The following is a 19,359-nucleotide window of genomic DNA, read 5'->3' as shown; positions in this document are numbered from 1 at the left end:
ATTAGAATATAAGTAATATGTGCTTTGGAAGTGTATTTTCTTCTGCAGCTGTCAGAAATACCAGAATGTGCTCATAGAGCTCTCAGCCACTTGTTTTGGTGTCCCATCCCTCCCAATACATGCTGAAATAAAGGAACATGAGAGAAATACAAGATCAGGTATTTTTACTGCTCTCACCAGCTATTTGTTTTGTACATTACCACCAGAGGGTCAAGGTAGACTTTTTCGCAGCAGAAAACCTCAGTGTCACAGAGATGTTGTAGTAAAGCAAGCCAAGTTGGATGGATATCTCTAATGAATATAAAATGTTACATAGTTAATTTTAAGTGCGTCGGTCATAATTGCTTCACTGAAATAGTTGTATTACTTAGTATGTTCAGTAGAGAATTCAACAAATTGAGAGTGGAGCTCATGCTCTGTTTTAGGGCATGGGATGGAATAGTAGAAATGATACAAATGATCTTCCTGCTTCTTAAACAGAGAGAAATATATTTATTATCTGTTTTTCTGATAGTTATAAATCATATACCTGAGCTTTAACAGCAGATTTGACCTATAGCTGTATTTTCTTAGTATTAGGTAACTTAGAGAAACGTCTTTGTTGTGTTTTTACCTGACCATGTTTGGAAAAATAGATTTAATAATCATGCAGCTGAATATTTTGTGATTGTGGCATAGTGACTTTCCTCAGGTAATGATCCTTCTTCAAAAAAGGTGCAGTGCTCAGAGCAATCACTTAAGATCTGGAAACTAGGTCCTTGCTTTTCCACTGATTTCTTTTGTTGGATGATAAATAGCATAAGGAAATGGTGGATTCCAGTTTAGGGGCGTATCTTTCATGGTGATGATCCAGATTGTTGCTGAATAAGGAAATGAGGTTATTTTGTCGGTTCATGAAGGTTCATTTTAACTCTTCTGAGAAATACTTCTACTTCTACGATGTTGCATTGGGTATGGGAGGGATAAAAGTTGCATTTATATCCCTCTTTCTCACTCTTTTATTTCTTTTATTTTCCAAATTAAATGACTTCACAAGATAAACTTTAGGATCAGTGCTACTCTATTTTTTAATGCTATTTTAACATTTGTTTAATGTTTGGCAAACATTAAATCGGAAAATAATTCGCTGCTTTCCTCTTTACCGATAGTTGCTTTTTGTATAATTAGAATGTCACATTAGAAGGTTTGGTAAACAGAGAAATGAGCCACAGCCACATTCTCCTCCGCTCTTGGCCTGGGCTGTGTGATAAGAAGTTATCACATTTTAAATCTTGTGCTGACCACTGCAGGATTGCAGTCCTGGCAGCGTGTCCTTGTTGGTCACAAGAACCATTTGACTGCACTTTCCCGTAATGCTCCATTTTGAGCACTAAGGGTTACGGGAAGGATTATGAGCAGGACACTGGCACGTGTGAAATAGGTGTAATCATGGGATTTAAGATCCTTCAGAATCTTCCAGCCAGTCCTTGGACTCTGTTGATCTGAGGCAGTTTAAGTGGACATTCATTGAAACACGCTTAACCAAGTATTTCAGGGGCTACTTGTGGACGGAAACTTGGTATGAAGTAAGATCACTCGCTTGCTTTATTTTTTTTTCAGATAACTGATTTCTAAAAATAGGGAAATGGAATCATTTTTCTCTGCAGTGCTGTGTAAGTTGCAAAATAAAAAAGGAATTCTGGCATAAATATTTGTGCTACATCTGGCCCTTGCTGTCACGCTCTCAGCTATTCCTGGAATCCAGCCTCACCTGCTTCACAGATTCCTGCTGCTCGGGACACTGTGGGCTGCAGAGCGGCTGCAGCGCACTGATCGTGTTTCCTCCTTGTAGGTTACTACCACAACAGCACCAAAGTGGCGGTGAAGACTCTGAAGCCTGGGACAATGTCTGTGCAAGCCTTCCTGGAGGAGGCCAACCTCATGAAAACACTTCAGCATGATAAGCTTGTTAGGCTTTATGCTGTAGTGACCAAAGAGGAGCCTATTTATATTATAACAGAGTTCATGGCAAAAGGTGAGAAAAACAATGGATCTGCCGTGCTGATTTGGGCTGACGTTGAGTTAATTTTCCTCCCCGTGGCTGTATGGGGCTGTGTTTTGGATTTGTGCTGAACACAGGATTGATGATAAGAGATGTTTTTGTTATTGCTCAGCAGGGCTCACACAGAGCCAGGGCCTTCTCTGCTTTTTGTGCTGCCGTGTTGGTGAGGAGGCTGGGGGTGCATGGGAGGGTGGGAGGAGACACAGCCAGGACAGGTGACCCCAGCTGACCAAAGGGATATTCCAGCCCAGATGGCATCATGCTCAGTGTATAAAGCTGGGGGAAGAAGGAGGAAGGAGGGACATTTGGAGTCACAGTGTTTGTTTTCCTTTATTTTACATGTGATGGGGTCCTGCTCTCCTGGGGATAGCTGAACACCTGCCTACCCATGGGAAGCACTGAATTAGTTCCTTGTTTTGCTCTGCTGGTGTGCACAGCTTTTGCTTTTCCTCTTCCTATTAATCTGTCTTTATCTCAGCCCATGAGTTCTCTACCTTTTACCCTTCTGATTCTCTCCCTGGTCCCACTGGTGGGCAGCGAGTGGCCTGGTTGATGGCTGGGGTTAAACCACGACAATCTGCAGGCAACAGTTTAGTGAACTCTTCTGCTTCTCCTAAATTGGTTCCCTTTCTTTTTAAAGAAAGGAATGATGCACTTATTTTTGAATGTTCAAATGTTAAGGGAAGGAGCACCTATCCTTAAGATGGGCTGAGACTTTAATTTTATGACTCATTACTGCATTTGTGAGATTAAAAAAAACTTAGAGTTTTCTTAAATGCAGCATTTTCTATTGTTTCTGAATCAGAGGATAACCCCCAGCTCTGCTTCCTTTGGATTCCCTAGCTAACTTTTATTTCTGGTATTATAGCCAGGCAATTAAAACAAACCTTAGGAACTGCCTTATGTGGGTCTTGAATTGATAAAGGTGTGTGTAATAAGGTGAGTGAGGGATGGTCCTGTAAGAGTGGCTGCACTACTAGGAAAGGATTCTATAGAGCATTACTACACAAAATATGCCAAGTTTCCCTCTCAGGTTATCTTGGGTAGTAGTTTGTCTTGATTTATTCTGTTTTCAAGCATTTTTGCTGGCAACCCAATGAACAAATGTTGAGGCACTGTATGATTTGGAAAGGATTGATGCATGTGATTTTCCTAGATGGCTTTCCTGATGGTCCACAGAGTAGGGTGCTTATCAAACTCAGCACCGTTGAACTGAGGTATGGGAGTTTTCTACAGCCAGGGAAATAGCAAAGCTTCAATGTCTGACATGCTGATTTGGGTGTTCCTGTCCTTAAATCATGCAAAGAGACTGTCTTACTGTAGTCAACTTGAAAATACATCAAAATACTTCGCTGCATCAGTTTTGTTATGCAGAAAATTGGGGAACCAGTGTGACCTTTATTTTTGTAATAAGATGCACTGATTTAATCTTTCTCTGTTTTAACAGGAAGTTTGCTGGATTTTCTGAAAAGTGATGAAGGAAGTAAATTGTTGCTTCCAAAGCTAATTGACTTCTCTGCTCAGGTAAAACTTTATGCTCAAAATGATGGGGGGTTACTCATCTTAGAGTCTGAAACTCTTACTAGGCCATTTTACCCTAAGGATTTTTACATTAAAAAAATGCAATTTACAGATCAATTTTGAGTAAATGTGGTTAACTGAAAGGAGGAAATATGTTTCAAAGGGAATATGTGGTTAGGCTCAACTCTTAGATACTGCTGGTGACCTGTTTAGATGGCAGCAGTGCCCAGCTGCCTTCCTTTGTGAAAAGCTGCTTTCAATTTGAGTGGCTATGAATTGAAAGTGTAAGGACAAATTTGTCAGGTTTTGCTTAGCAGATTGCTTCAGAGTTAATAAATGTGTCATTTTTTTTTACTTCTTAAGTTAGGTTAACTGGTCAGACTTCTCTTAACCTCAGTGTACTCTTCTTGGTTTCAAATTCTCAGGTAAATTATTGTGAAGTAGTGCATGATTCATGCACCAGGATGATTGTTTCAAAATAGACAAGTTACCTCCGTCTTAAATGAAATCTGAAGAGAGACTCCAGAGTGATTTCTGTGTCAAAGCCTGAATCAAAGGTCCCAGAGCCCAGTGTTTTGTCTTGGACAGTTACCAGGATTAGGTGTCCAGGGAGACATGTGACAAAAATAGAGTAATAATTCTGCTTTTGCAGGTTGTACTTCGTGTTGGTAGTAGGCAATGATGGCATTTCTGGTAGGTTTTTGTTAACCAAGCCTTTTTGGGGTTGCTTTTTTATGCATTAGAGTTTACAGATTGTTGTACCCTGTTATGCTATCTTGTTATAACTCATGAGGAAAGATGGGAAAACAATAAAATGTATAGTAAAGCATTAGGAATTTATACCAAAAATTCACAATAAGGCTATTATATAAATGTTTCATGCAATTATTGCTATACAAATAACTATAGGACTAGATATTAGGAAGTATTTCTTTACTAAAAGAGTTGTCAAACACAGGAACAGGCTTCCTAGAGAGGTGATCAATGCCCCAAACCTGTCATATTTTAAAAGTAATTTGGCAAGTGTCCTTGATATATATTTTAACTTCTGGTTAAAGTGGTCTGAAGTGGTCAAGCAGTTGGACTAGATTATCACCGAAGGTCCTTTCCAGCTGGAACTATTGTATTCTACAGTATATTATATTGTTATATAGATGCTCAGTATATCAAATATAGGTTTTTATTTCACACAGACTCAATGAAAGAGCTATTTTTCCTATAACTATTGCTTTAGTGTGGCTATAGGCTCTTCAGATTTTCTGAAGTCTTTGGGTAATCTGTCCCTGAGAATTTATTTTTAGTGGGATGAAAGCTTTGCAGATGTGGAAAACCTGCTGGATCCCAGGTCATGGTCTGAAGAGATGAGTAAGAGTGGGCAGAAAAGAAAATAAAAGGTAGCTTTGAAAATAGTGTGTAAAATTCAAGAGAGAAAAGAATATCTGTGATCATTGATATGAAAGGAGACCTGAAATGTGGAGAGAAAAGCACATGTGGTTTCACAGCAGACCTTTCTATTGGAGTTAGGGATGTTGTGTTCATTTTATATTAATACTGTGTTTTTAGCAATGTAAGGCCTAAAAAGGGTAATGAACTAAAGAGCAACCAACTCTGTGTACAGCCTGGGTAAATCACTTGAAGAGAACAAGGGTCAGAGATTGTCATTCACAAAGCTTTGAAGGTCACTTCAAATGGACATCACTTGTCACCCTGATCTGACAGCAACCTCTCCGAGCCAGCTCCTGCCCTTGGCCCCAGAGGCCAGGACCGTGTGCTGCACAGGTGATGTGAGAGGTCCCTCTTGTCATATAAGATGTAGACCATCAAGAGAAATTCCTGAGACTGGCTTGCAGTCATCCCAAAGGGTTGTTCAGGAATGCCTCTCGGAGGATTTCTGGCGGAGGCCCAAACAAAACTTTGGAACAGAGATACCGGGATTTTTCTTATGGAAAGAATTTGTAGGGTCTTATGAGCACATTTGTAAAGAGCCCTTAATGCCACTGTGTGATAACAGAGCTGTGTGGAATAGACTTGCAGGCTGCATGTGTGTGGTTCCAGATCAGAGATTTCCCTCTGACCAACACAGATGTTCCAATGGTCTTCTCTGTCTCTGGCAGTCTGAATCAATTGATACATCTTTAAGGGAAAAGATGGACAAAAATCTTTTCAGACTTCTGCTAAGGTAACCCGTGGATCACACTGTTCCTGAATGTAGGCTGTGTATAAAGCAGAACACAAAATGTGTGTAGTTTTTTGGTGTGACTGTGGTTTGTAGAAATGGAACACTAATTTATTCTTACAGAAGTGATGTTAACCTTTCCGCAGAGCAAAGAAGAAAGAAATTTGGAAAGATATGTTTCAGAAAAGGTTAAAATTAACATGGAAGGAAGCTTGTGGTGAAAGTTCTTACTTTTAAATAAGATCAAGCTTGGGGTTTTTTTGTTTGGTTGGTTTTTTTTCGCCATTTTTTTTCTTTTTTTAATTTTTTTTTTCTTGGTGGGCACACAGTTGAGCTTTTCATTACTCTCTATCACACCATTCTGGCAAAGCACTTTGCCAGGCTATCCCAGCTTCTCAGGAACACTGAAAATGCAAGAACTGGTAGCTGAGCATTTGCTTATTTTTGTGTAACATCCGTCTGTGATGTTACAAGACACAGGAGGGACTGGGAATGGGAGAAAGGGAGAGGAGGACGTGGTCTCTGTGACTATTAGCTGGCTAAAGAATCTAGTACAGGTGGTTGTACAGAAAACCCCAGCTGAAGCTGATTTTCCAAGTGAAGAGCACTGTGGGTTGCTGTTTGCATTGCCAGGCTGTTGCTTAGTGCTCCACTTTCTGAGTTCATTACACCTTTGCCTTGAAGAGTCTTGGAAAAAAAAAAAAGTGTTTGCAAGAGCTGAAGCATTCTGACTTCACAAAACGAGGACTGCTCCTCTAGTTGAAATAAACAACTTTATTAAAGTGAGCATTTTTTGAGCAAGTAATCAAATGCACTTCTGCTCTGCTGTCCTGCTGTAGCTGTCTAGTTAGGTGAACACACCTGCTGATGGACATTTTTGGCAGAGATAGCTGCTACTGGGTTACACTTACATCTAGTGCCTACCTTAACTTACAGCTGTGGGTTCTGGACTTTGATGGTTTATTTTCTGTACTAATAGCCACGATTTATGAAATTGGGTTTGTGGAAAAGATGACAAGAAAATGCTTGCTAAGAAGGTGATCCAGCTCTGTTTCTAAAGCAGCTTGCTCTCTGACAGAGCTGAAGGTCTCCTGTGCTCTAATCAGCGCATATGAATGGGAGCTGGGGGAATTTAATGTTAGCTATGCCCTGGCAAAGACAATTTTATCTATTGGTGATGAATGTTAGAAGTCTCTGAAATGAGGATGATTTAATAGAAACTGAGTTTTGCAAACGTATCTTCAAGCACATACTGTCTGTGTTAGTACAGAGCAGAGCTGTGGCATCTCCCATAGAAGTCAGCACCAGCCTGGCTCCTTCAGTTCCTAAAGCAACAGGAAGGCTCAGGGTTTTACTAGTTGGTTTCTGTCTTGCCTCAAAGGCAATTTACCAGAAGAGCCTCCAGTTCTTTGTTTCACATTTCCTGAATTCACAGTTGCTCCTGCTTGATTAGATCTACTGAAAACATACGGCAGGAATTCAGTGATTCTTTTGTATGTGTGAACTCTTCCTGCTTCTTATGCAAATCCATGACCTTCCATGCAAGATACACTTGTGTAGTGGCTGTGGTTAGGAAAATTACACCTGTTTTTATTGAACAAAGTCATAACTTTCAGAAGGATCAAAGCTTTGTCCTAAAACCTGTCATTCTTTCTCATGCAGTGCTGATACTTTCATTAATTCTTCTATTATCTACAGCTTGACTGGCAACTTCTTTCTGTCTTCCAAGGCTACAGTGCCATCGGAATAACAGTAATCTTAGAATAAAATTAATAGAGATTTTTGATGCAGTGTTTTCATTCCTCTCTACCCTCTTTTTTAAAGTCACAGTAAAAAGTCATACCTAGATTACAATTAATTTTAAGCTTATTTGGCATTGTGACATTTCCACTGTGCATTCCTTTTCACGCTTCTTTGATTTTTAATGATACACTCTAATGTTCCACTGCATAATGATATACTTCACTTTTATAATATTTTTTTCCCTGTGAGTCTGCTTAAACTACATAGCTGCTGGGCTGGGGCAAGAGGAGTACAATTTTGCAACCCTTCCTGGCTTCACCTTTAGGATAAGCACTGCTGCAAATTGAAAGTTGATATTACACTGATGTATCGTTTGAAGATCTGTATCTTTTACAACAGTTTTCAGTGGCCAGTGTCTTCATAGACAAAGAGTCACATGAAGATGAGCTGGCTTTTTAAAACCTCTGTGATCAAGAAGTGTATTTCATTTTATTATGCATCTGAACATTATTGAAAGGTAGAGTTATTGAAAGGTTGATCCCAGACCAAAGACAGCCCTGTCCAGATCAATAACACCTCCACATCAAACCTTTTAAAGCTGCAGACTGTTTTTTGTGAGGCTTCTCCCTAGGAACTGAGAGAATTGCCAGATTTAAGGCAATGCAAAACTCAGGGTATCCTCCATTATTTCCTCTGCTTAGAATACACCAACAGCATGCTTGTGTCCACCTTCAGGTGTTTTGCACTCATTTCCAGTCTGGTTTATCTGCTTTGGCAGGAGCATCCCACCAAGCTGTGGGCCAGAGCAGCCCACGTTGGCAGCTGGGGGTAGCTCTGAGGCCACTGTCCCACACCCGTTGTGACTTTTAGTGAAGCTTTGCAGTTACAAAGGGTGGCTTATAGAGTGATGTATTTCTCCTGGAGGACTTTTCTGTCATTCTTACCCTGAATACATAGTTCCCAGTATGGAGAGATTTGTTTGGGTTGTTTTTAAAAAGATTTAATTGGGGTGTTTCTAAAAGTGTGTATCGGTAGTTCATTAAAGGTGGCGGGGAACTGCTCTCTTCTTGGCAGGAACACTTGAGCAGTGTTGGCAGAATTCTCTTTTAAAGGCCACAAAACATATTCCCAAAGCCCAAATTAGCTTTCCCATCCTGCTCCCGAATAGACGTTACATGTAGCTGAACAGTTTTGACAGGTACCAATGATCATTAAAAGAGAGGGAAAAAGGCTTTAATTTTCTTTTGTTCATATGAATTTCTCTAACATTAACATTTCATTTGGCAATGAAAACCCAACAATAATCATTAGAAGTTGTCACGTGGGCTCTGGCACCCATCCCCTCAGTCAAAAAATCTCATTTTTTTTTTCTTTCTTCTTTTCCCATATGCAAAGGTTTAACACAACCAGAAATCTGAATTCAGTTGTCTGGTCACTGTGTTTCCCATCCTTCTCTGATTCAAAATTCCTCTCTGTTAATTTTTTCCTTGAAATTTTCTGCATTTTTCAGTGAATCTAGCACAAATAGGAGGCAGCAAAATCCCCTTTCCAATGGCTTTTCTTGGTTGGACTTAGATATTAAATATCATGATCACAACTCTTTCTTTTGTGAAGTGACTCTTCATTCCCCATCCAGCAGTTGACCCAAATGTTCTATCTGTGCAGGGAAGAAGGAGAGCAGCTGATTCCTCTGTGTTTGATATATTTTGGGGGGGGGTATTACCATACCTGTCAGCATTTGGGGTGTATCTGCCATGCTGGCTAGTCCAAACTCAGCATCGATTTTACAGCAAAGCCCTCCCTTTCATCTCTGCTTCTCCCCCAAACCCATGTAACGGCATGGGGAAGAGAGAGAGGCAGAGCAGACTCTGAATTACACACTGCTCTTCTGTTGTGTCTGTAAGTCCCTAATAAGACTCTCAGTGGCAATTATTCACTAGTAGCTGCTTCCTTCTTCAGCAAATGCTTTACTTTTTTCTAGAAAATGTGAAATGCAGGTGTTGCTCATTCTCTTCATCAGAGTTTCTTCTTGGTTTAGTGTGAGAACCCCTCTGCACTGTGCAAGGGCAGTGTCACACTTCTCTGGAGAATGTGTCTGACTGTAAGAAGGGGTTTGCAGTGGAAGGAAGTGGGAGTGCAAGTGGCTCTATTTTTCCATTGCTTAAACCGAAAAAGAGGAACAAAGACTGTGTAGCTCTGTGTTGTAAGCGGTGGCAGCCTGTGCCTTGGCAGTACCCCTTGGGGACTTTTTAAAAAGGAAGAAGCAGAAGTGATGTTGATGTTCTCTTCAGATTTGGCCAGCTGCTCTGCCTGCTCTGCTGCACAGCTGAAAGGGGCACCTCTGCTGCTGGGGAGGGTCTGTGCACTTGGCTGCTCCTCAGGTGGAGAGGAAAGAGCCTGTGGGAAGGTGCCAGGGACTGGCAGTGGTGAAGGAGCCTCACTGCTGCTCCGCTGGCAGATCTGAGGGCGTGGGTGTTCCCCAGATCACGCGGCTAAGAGGGGTCTGTCACCCCCCAGAGACGTCCCAGAGAGGCACCTGTGGCACGGGGGGAGCCTTGACTGGGAATGTCCCATCACCAGTCTCACAAGAATGATAAAAGCTGATGGCTCCCAAAGACAGGCTTTCTTTTTCTTTCTTCTTAGCTCCTCTTAAACTTTTGGACAGAATACAGTCCATACATCCGTTTTATTACTTTGAGTTTAGAAACTATTATTTCAGTTTCTTTTTTTTTTTTTTTTTTTTTTTCCCCAAAGAAAAACATTTTCCTTTTCAGGGGAAAAAAAAAAAAAAAAAAGTAAAGTAGCCCAGAAAGAAATCATCCCCTGTGCATATTTTGAGGTTATTAATCCTCAAATTTCCAACTTGATTTGGAAATCAATTTGGGCTGCTAAATGCAGATTATATTTACTTATGATACTATCTGAGAGCTGGCTGTTGCCAAAAACTCTTCATGTATGAACAGGTACATGTTGTTGTAGAAGAAAATAAAGTTGTTTCCCCTATCTTAGTAATTGCTTCTTGATTGTCCAGGACAGAAAGTTGTTGGGTGTTTTAACTTTCTCTATGCTGTTGCTTTATCAGTACCTGCTTCATCAGAACACCTGTATCCTAAGTGGTTAATTCCTTCTATTTGCTTAGTATATAGAAAACAAACTGGTTAATAATTTAGGAAAGAGGATATTTTAATAGAAATCTTAGGAACATTTTATTCAAGATTCTGTTTCAGGAAATGTCTTTCATATGTATCTAATCCTGCCAGCTGTTATTCACCCAAAAAATTCTTTCAGAGCTGCTACTGTAAGCAGAGTTTTGGAGGACTGGATCTGTGCATAGGTTTTCCATGGCAATCCCCCCTTCCCCGGCTTCCATCTAAAAAAGCCTCCAAAGACACCAATAAATGGATGTGGCTTTGCTGATACCTTTGAAGAAAGAGGGATCAGACCTGCTAATGGAGCTATATGGTATTGAAACATCAAAATAGTTGTTCTTTTGGTTGCAGATTGCAGAAGGGATGGCATACATAGAAAGAAAAAATTATATCCATCGAGATTTGAGAGCGGCAAACGTTCTGGTTTCAGACTTACTGATGTGCAAAATTGCTGATTTTGGACTAGCGAGAGTGATCGAAGACAATGAATACACAGCAAGGGAAGGTATGTACTTTTATTTTTGTCTTTAAAACTTCAGCCTCTGGGAGGCAGTGAGGCTGTATCTAACAGAAATAAGGTCACCAAGGACAGAAAGCGCTGTAACATCTTCCTAGGGGCAACGTTCTAATGCCAACAACTTCTAAAATAAATAAAGGAAACAAATAACCTTTCTGCTCTGCCCAGGCTTTTTGACAAGTATATTTTAAATAAATTTGAAAGACAAAGACAGCCAAGAGTATTTAACTGCACACAATTTTTTTCCTAAATTGAACAAAGTAATTCCACAGTCACAGCTTCCATCTCACAGAATTAAAGGCCAAGAAACAGTGATTATATATTCTCTTAACATCCTTAAGTGCCATATGGACCCCCTTTCACTTAGGGAAAGGGAGAAAGCCTAGCAGGTGTAGTTGCTGGTAACAAGAAAAGCTTTAGCAGAACTGGTTACCTCTGGAAGTTGTTTGAGGGGCTGCAGCATTAATCTGCATGTTCAGCAGCCTGGCAGGGACACTGGAAGGCTGGGTGACGCCCCTGTTCAGCACGGGGATGGGAGGTAACAGGGTGAGGACTGGCAAGAGGGAAAACATGCTATGAGAGGTGTATGTGTGGGTTTTGGCGTGAGTGTTTTGCTAAATGTTGTCAAGGATCCTTTCAAGGAGTGCTTTGTTGGTTGTAGTGAAAAGTTTTTCTTTATGCTTCCATGCATAAGGGTAACTTTCCAGAGTGGTTTGTTGGCTGGCTTTCCCTTTCTCCTTTTAAAGACACTGCCTCAGGTTTTCACAGTCTGGATGGATACTGTGGTACTGTAGGACAAGAGGGGAAGACCTAAAGTATGAGGAAGAAAGAGAACAACACACTGCAGCTGAGATTAAAAGATGAGCTATTCAGCAGTCACTGAGTTACAGTAATTCAATAGATCAGTGGGAAGGGTCTGATTAAGCAGTTTTCAGAGGTACAGAACTGTATCTGTGGGTTTTAGCTAGCTCTAGACATTGTATATTGATTAAATTAACTTCTCAGGTTATAAAATTTTTATGTCAAGTTTCTTTGATGTGTTTTCTGCTATCAGAAAAGTTTCCTATCTCACCTGGTATTTTGTGCCAGAATGTTAGAGCAGGCTAAAAAGGGCTTAGAGAGACTCTGCTTGTATTACTTCTTGTTGTCCAATGAATTAATGCAGTACTCCCAACAAAGGCTGCCTGAATGTTTTTATTTAACTGAAAGGAGTTTGCTTTTATATGACAGTTTCTGGAATCAGTTAGTTAGATATGAAAGACAGTCATTTAAGATGTGACTTTTTAAGGTATGTCTTGCTACTGCTTTTGCATCTATGGCTGAATGTGAAATGGATTAAAGTGACTATTTGAGACTGTACTTTTTTTTTAGGTGCAAAATTCCCTATTAAATGGACGGCACCCGAGGCAATTAACTATGGATCTTTCACTATTAAATCTGATGTGTGGTCATTTGGGATTCTCCTGTATGAAATTGTTACATATGGAAAGATTCCTTATCCAGGTATGGACCTGTGGTTTTGCTCTGTATTTACACTTTGATGCTAAAAGGCAAAGAAAATATTCAGGGAAAGAGCTGGCATCTGACAGTAGTGACACCAATGACTGGAAAAACGTCTTACAGGTAATCTTACTGCTTTGAAAACTTAAGTCACTGTATGTGTAAGGCACATGCCTCTCCAGGGTAAATTTTAGCAAACAGACTAATGGCACCATGGTTATATAGTCATTTTTATATACTCTAAAGGTGTTACAGCTGCAGCAAATGCAGATCCTGCATTTATGACTTCCCTGTTTTGTGGACAGGACGAGGATGTAGTGCTGCAAGTCCTAACAGGGCTCTGTAAGCTGCTGGAGATTTTAATGGCATAGTATGTGAAGATACCAAGAAAGCATGTTTTCACATGGAAATAGGCTGTAATAATTTGTCAGTGCTAACCAGTCTAAACAAATATGAAAGCAGACCCTAAAGCAGTGTTGATGCACCACTAGGAATGTTTACTCTTTGTTGTTCCATACAGTCAGGTACAAGGCCACAGGGGTGTGCACATCGAATGGAGCTGCCTTGGGTAGCTGTGAGCTTGTCATGTGCTTCATGTTTCACTTTGCATTGTTAAACAAAATATATATTAATGTTTGCAGCACACAGAGACACTTTGTATGAAGGGGTTTTTTTTATGCACATAGAATTGTTACATTTCAGGCACAGATGATTAATTCTGGGCAACAGACTGCATTCATTTAAGCTTACTGAGGTTATGGGGAATGGGCCTAAATTCCCTTCTCTTGTGGGCAAATGAGGAAAGTACAGCCATGTTCACCTGTACTGCACATCTCATAGGCAGAGTAACTTCTCAGAAGAACCTTGGGATCCAGACAGGAAAGGGAGAGCAGATATTTCGTCCAAGCAAAGCTTTCCCAGTGCTTCCAGTGCAGCAGCTCTTGCTGCTTAAACATTTTCACCACTTCATGAGCAGCTGGAATTCTGCATCCTGAACTGCCAAGAGGCAGACCCGAGGCCCTGAAGTGACAGTAGGCTGAACACCTCTGGACACAGGGAGATGGGAAATCCCACAAGACTCAGGCAGTGGGGAAGGGGGGATGGCAGCCAACTTCACACTGCTATGGAAGAACAGAGTGACTTTCCACACAAGAGGTAGAGCCAACCCAGACATTCTCATGGCACAGTTCTAGGCCAGGAAAACACTTGGGCTGAAGACTAGCCCCCTTAAACTTCAAGAGGTGGTGATAGGGCTGCTTGCACAGCTAGGTGCTCTGGGTCAGTTTGTAGGTGAGGGCTATGAAATAGCTGACAGCACAGCAGGTCTTTGCAAAGCTCTTCTTACGCAGTGCTCATGTCCCAGGGAAGGATCAGAGGGGAGATGTGTGCAGCCAAGTAACGCATGGCTCTTCCCACAGTCAAGATGCCTTTTTTTTTTTCCCCCATTAGCACTTGCCTGTGTGTACAGACAGTTCCTGCACTGAGCTGGGCTCACAAGATTATTTCTGGAGAATTTCTGCTTAGAAAATGGTCCTTCTCTGAGCAAATCTACATGGTCACCTGCAAACCAGCACTACAAAAATACAAAACCCAATCCAATACTTAATTCTGCAGCTAAGTCTGCTCTCTTTACCTTCATAAGGCATATCATGGTTTTATTCTAAGAACAAAGCCAATCTGTACAGCAGATATGGTACTGCTACACTGCGGTGGGAAAATCTCTCTTCTAGGGGAATAGTTTTTTTTAAATGTGGGAGCATTTTTATGAGCACCATAAATACTTTGTGCACTGTGGATTCATTTATCAACCAGCAGTTACATATGGAAGGCTCTTGACTGCATATTGGAAGATTTTAATAGTTTGCAGGTGTTGCATTAAAATGGAAGAGACATATTTATTTTGAATAGAAGTATAAATTGAAATAGCCTGTTAGACTGAAAGTTGATTCTGAGAATCAGAATCACAGCAAGATACATGGGTGACCAATCTACTGTACATGAAGAGATAAGACAGATTTGGGCAAATTACCCCAACGTGGCAATAGTAACCTGGTGATAGATTGCAGCAAGTAGCCACTGGACAGAAACAGCAAATTGATTTTTTCACTTCTAATAGGAATGCTTCAAATTTTCAATTATTTTCAATTATTAACCAGCTCTAGCAACCAGAGTATTCAGCATATAGCTGCATATGAAACAGCTGGAGTTGAAAATAGCAAGTAGCTAATACCTGTACTCAACTTGGTAGGAAGCGTTTCTAGCCAAGAAACTTGGAGCTTTTGTGATCTTTATTCTTAAATCCCAACACCTGTTTCTCCTCCTGAGAAATTCAAAGCCATTAGTGGAACTGCAGTTTCAGGAACTCCCTCTGAAATATGAAACAAGTATCTGATTTTCTGGGCAGGTAAGTTGAATTGGTAGTTAAAACCTAATTTCTGGGTGATTACATGGTATGCCACACTGGCAACATCCGTAATTGCATTCCAGTTATGTCTGCCATTCTTCACAAGAATGCCTTTCTGTACAGTGGGATTCTTCCTCCATCCACTCTGTTCACATCATTTGCCAGGCCCTCGCATAAAGAAATGTGTCTTTGTGAAACCTAACAGGTACCACAGCATAAATTAACAGACACGTACCAAAACTTTAGCATTGAAGAGGATGTAAGTGTGATAAATATGTATGTGGGATATATTTTACTGATCAGGATGTAGATATGGTAAAACAGGTAATTCTTTAGCTACAAAAAGAAAAAATTGAAACATTTTTTAAAAGGTAAAGTTAAACAATTAGCTATTTTGAGAATACTGCTTGGACTGTGGGTAATCCTTTTTTGTTCAAAATAAAACCCCAAACACATGGAAGTATGTACATGAGATATTTACTGTGGGATACTGATAAAAGTGTTTTCATTTTTTGCTTCTGAACTCAAATGGATAATAAACAGAGCTACCTGCAGGGTAGCTGAAACGCAGGCTTTTCCCTCTCCCTTAGAATTCACAATGTAACAATTGGTCCTGCAGACAACAGATCTAAGCGCAATCCTATAAAGTACTTAAACCCAAAAAATCATCCCCATTCTGCACAAAAGCCCAGTAGCAGCAGTCTTCATGTAGCAGCACAGCTAACTAAGATTTTGTATGGTAGGAATAACTGGTTTAGTGCATATATTATATACAATTCATTGCTTTAAGTTCGAGCAGTCCAATCACTGTTCTCTATAAAATGCATACAGACTTTCTTCCTGTATTTAATTTATCTCTATATAGCAGTAATTCCTTATTCTGTGACAACATGCCTTTCCCCTACTTTGAAATACTTCTTTTCTACACACGGGCAGTATTAGTTCAGGAAAACTTCCCTTCTCCTTCCCAAGAGGAACTAAAAATACAGAAGATGTGCCCAAAGTAAGCACTTTGATCCAGACTCAGATTACATGGCTGAGGGTATTTTTGGAAAAGTTTAAAGCCAGCAGGCTTGAGCTGAAGTCAATTATATGAACTATGGTCATCTTGACTAATCCGAGTAGTTATACTGGATAAAGTTGTCATTTGGTTGTAATTCAAATGTGTCCTTACCTGCCAAGTGGCTTCAGCCTTAGCCACAGCAGTCAGACACTGCATGTAGAGGTCTGCAACAGCGGAGCTGCACCAAGGATTCAGGGGAGCACCACGTCCGCACCTCCACTCTTGCTCCTTGCTCAGAGCAGGCCCCATCCTGCCTCCTCCCAGCAGAGCTGCTGTGCCCCTGGGGAGCTGGTGTGTGCAGGAGTCTGTCCTGCCTGGACCTGACCACAGGCTGCAGGGCCTGGGCAAACCTCGAGGAACTGCGGTCTGGGGCAGAACGGCACCGCGTGGAGCGTTTAGCCTGGGGAGCGGCCAGTGGCTGAGGGGTCTGGGATACCCTCCTCAAAAGGAAAGCCACCTCTGCTGAGAGTGAATCTCTAGGCTGAAGCACAGGTGCTTCCTGCCTGCCCAGCCATCAGAGCAAACAGCAGACACTGAGTACAGAAAAGAAGCTGTGTCCAGAGAAGGTAACGCAGCCACTGGGTTGATCAGATTTGCAGAGGAAGGGACAAGCTCAAAGGCACGTTTCTGAGCCTAAAATAGCAAAAGCTGGCCCTAGCATAGCTGATCTTCTGAGAGTAGGTGCTGAAATTGTTCTGTGAACTAGTCTCTCAAGGGTTTGATAAAGGGGGGAGGGGTGACAGGAAATAAAATTAAAAAAAAAAAGATGGGAGGAGGATGGAGCCCAGGGCAGGGCTCTCATGTGACATTAGCTGGCATGTGAGATGCAGGATGCGCTGCTGGTACTTACAGTTCTGATCCTCTGAAAGGAAAACCAGAGCAGGGAAAAAAAGCAAAGCTCAGCACAGCTGGCAAGATGGTTTTGCATGACAGGAATAGGACAAGAGGGGAAACTGCTTTTACAATTAATGATTTCATAAGTGACTGTCCAGTATCTTGCAATCAGCAGCATTTACACAAAAGCTGATGTAGAAGAAAACCTGAAACTTTTGGGCAGGCTGCCTGGCAGTGTGGTCAAACAGGGAGGCTGCTCTCCATCTCAGAACAGACAGGTTTCCAGCAAGCAGAGCAGGAGCACTGTAGCTAGAGATGAAGGCTGCTGCCAGGGCGGTTTTTGCTGGGAATCACAACACCACAGGAAGCAGAATAAATGGGGACAGGACTGGTCAGAAGGGAACAGATATGGTTCTGGAGACAAGAATCATGATTTCTTTTCCCCGCAGTCTTAGACTCGGCACTAAAGAGGTTGTGATGGTCAACTGCTGAAATGGAAAGGTTCCCACCCACCAGGATTTTCAGAGCAAGTCTGTCATTGCTGGTGTACACCTCCGCCTTGTCTATTGAACTCATGCTGGGAGCTACCTTTAATAAGTAGCAAAGGTCTTGTACTAGTGGGTGAAGATCTGTGCGTCACTATAGTGAAGTAAAAAACAAGAAAAAATAATTTCTCTAGGAATTTATATAATTTCATCAACTCTTTCTTCCTTTTTTTTTTTTTTTTTTTTCCTTGAAGGTATGAGCAATTCTGATGTGATGGTTGCTCTTCAGCGTGGGTACCGAATGCCACGCATGGAAACCTGCCCAGCTGAGCTTTATGATATCATGAAAACGTGCTGGAAAGACAAAGCAGAAGAGAGGCCAACCTTTGATTACCTACAGAGTGTGCTTGATGACTTCTACACAGCAACAGAAGGGCAGTATCAGCAACAGCCATAGAACAAAGAACACTTTTTCTATTGCCATAGATCATTGGACAGACTATCTTTAGAACAGACTGCTCAAACCCGTTACTTCGCACATTCAGATGTCTTAACTGAGTGTGGAAGCTGAAATGCTGAAGGAAAGAATAATTCTGCCAACAAGTAATGTTTTTATTTGGTTAAAACTGTTCCTCTAAAGCTTCAAGTTCTCCTTAAAGGCTCTGTGTTTTGCATCTGTAGAAACACCCCAAAGCAAACAGGCTTTTTGGGGTGGGGAAGGAGAAGGAAGGAAAGCAATCATGCCCTGGTACAGCTTGACAAGACCTTCTTAGGATCTAAGTCATGCACTATGTTACAAGGAGACCTTGATAAAAGGGTTGAGAGGATACATGAAGAGCTGGTTTCAAAACAAAAAGGCACAAAGGAGAACTTAGAGATTTAAGACATGGCGATGCTCTTAAACCATCTTTTTTGAAATACAGCATATTGCAAAAATTATTTTTATATCCTTGTTATTTCACTTTGGTAGCAGGCATAACGTCACCTCTTTTAAGACTTTATAAACAGTGTCAAGGTTTCCTTTGAGGAAGAGTTATATATATGTAATTCTTTACACTGAAAAAGGTCCTGTTTCACTGCTGTAAAACCCTAAATTTAAAATAATTTTCAAAGCATTGTGAAACCATCACAGATGCAGAAGTACAAGACAAACACGTAACTGCAGACGTGGCAGCACACCTCACTCTGTGTTCCACCTTCAGCTTCCCATAAGGCCAAAGTCATCATCTGAAGTCCATGGAAAAGCACAGGATTTTGAAGGAAGTTAATACTTTCATTGCAGTTGTTGAAACTGTTACCAGTGAAAATATTTTAATCTTAATTTTTAATCCTCTGTGGTTATTCAAGAATATTCCTTATATTTTTGCTGCTTTAATCAACTAACCTCAAATCTGTTTGAAAGCTAAAACTAGCTCTAGCTCTATCAAAACCAAATTGTGGAAACATGCAATAGGATATCAAGTTACATTGCAGTGACACTGTCGTTTGTTGCTCAGTATTACAAATCTAATTCTTAAAGTGAATGCAATTTGCTAAGCTCTTTACATTGAATTATTCTATCAAGTTACTTACCCAAACAGATGAGCTAGTGCAGTGTAACCACAGCATAGATCATCTCTTTTTCAAAGAGACACTGGTTCTTACAGCTGAAGCCCAGTACGCACCTTTGCCATCTTTCAGCCCAATTATTTAGGCAAATGGTACTTGCAGAAGCTTAAAACCTTCCTGAGAAAACTTCAGTGTGCCTGCAGTTGAAGCTCAGCAGCAGAAGGATTCGTGGCTTTTCTTTTCCAGTGGCTTCCTTCAGTCAAACTGTGCATTTTAAACAGACTATCAGTTAAATATGTAAATAGTTTTTATTGTATGGTGATTTTTAATTTTAATAAACACTTAATCTGAAGCAAGTTATATGGTAGTAATTTGAGA

The 19,359-nt window shown here is 40.8% G+C and overlaps 1 protein-coding gene across 5 annotated transcripts in view; it reads left to right on the top strand.

Annotated features, from left to right (window-relative positions):
- Positions 1-19,333, top strand: part of LYN (LYN proto-oncogene, Src family tyrosine kinase) — a 49,118-nt gene extending 29,785 nt beyond the window's left edge. For all 5 annotated transcript variants that reach the window (XM_040070621.2, XM_040070663.2, XM_040070652.2 and 2 more), the window contains exons 9-13: positions 1,832-2,014; positions 3,489-3,565; positions 10,982-11,135; positions 12,519-12,650; positions 17,688-19,333. In XM_040070621.2, the coding sequence (XP_039926555.1) occupies positions 1,832-2,014; positions 3,489-3,565; positions 10,982-11,135; positions 12,519-12,650; positions 17,688-17,890 (749 nt within the window). In that variant the 3' untranslated portion in view covers positions 17,891-19,333. The remainder of the gene's footprint in view (positions 1-1,831; positions 2,015-3,488; positions 3,566-10,981; positions 11,136-12,518; positions 12,651-17,687) is intronic.
- The last annotated feature ends 26 nt before the right edge of the window (positions 19,334-19,359 follow it).

Source organism: Hirundo rustica, chromosome 1 (genome assembly GCF_015227805.2).
Source record: "Hirundo rustica isolate bHirRus1 chromosome 1, bHirRus1.pri.v3, whole genome shotgun sequence".
NCBI classification, from domain to species: Eukaryota; Metazoa; Chordata; class Aves; order Passeriformes; family Hirundinidae; genus Hirundo; species Hirundo rustica.
This window is presented reverse-complemented; position numbering and strand designations above follow the sequence as displayed.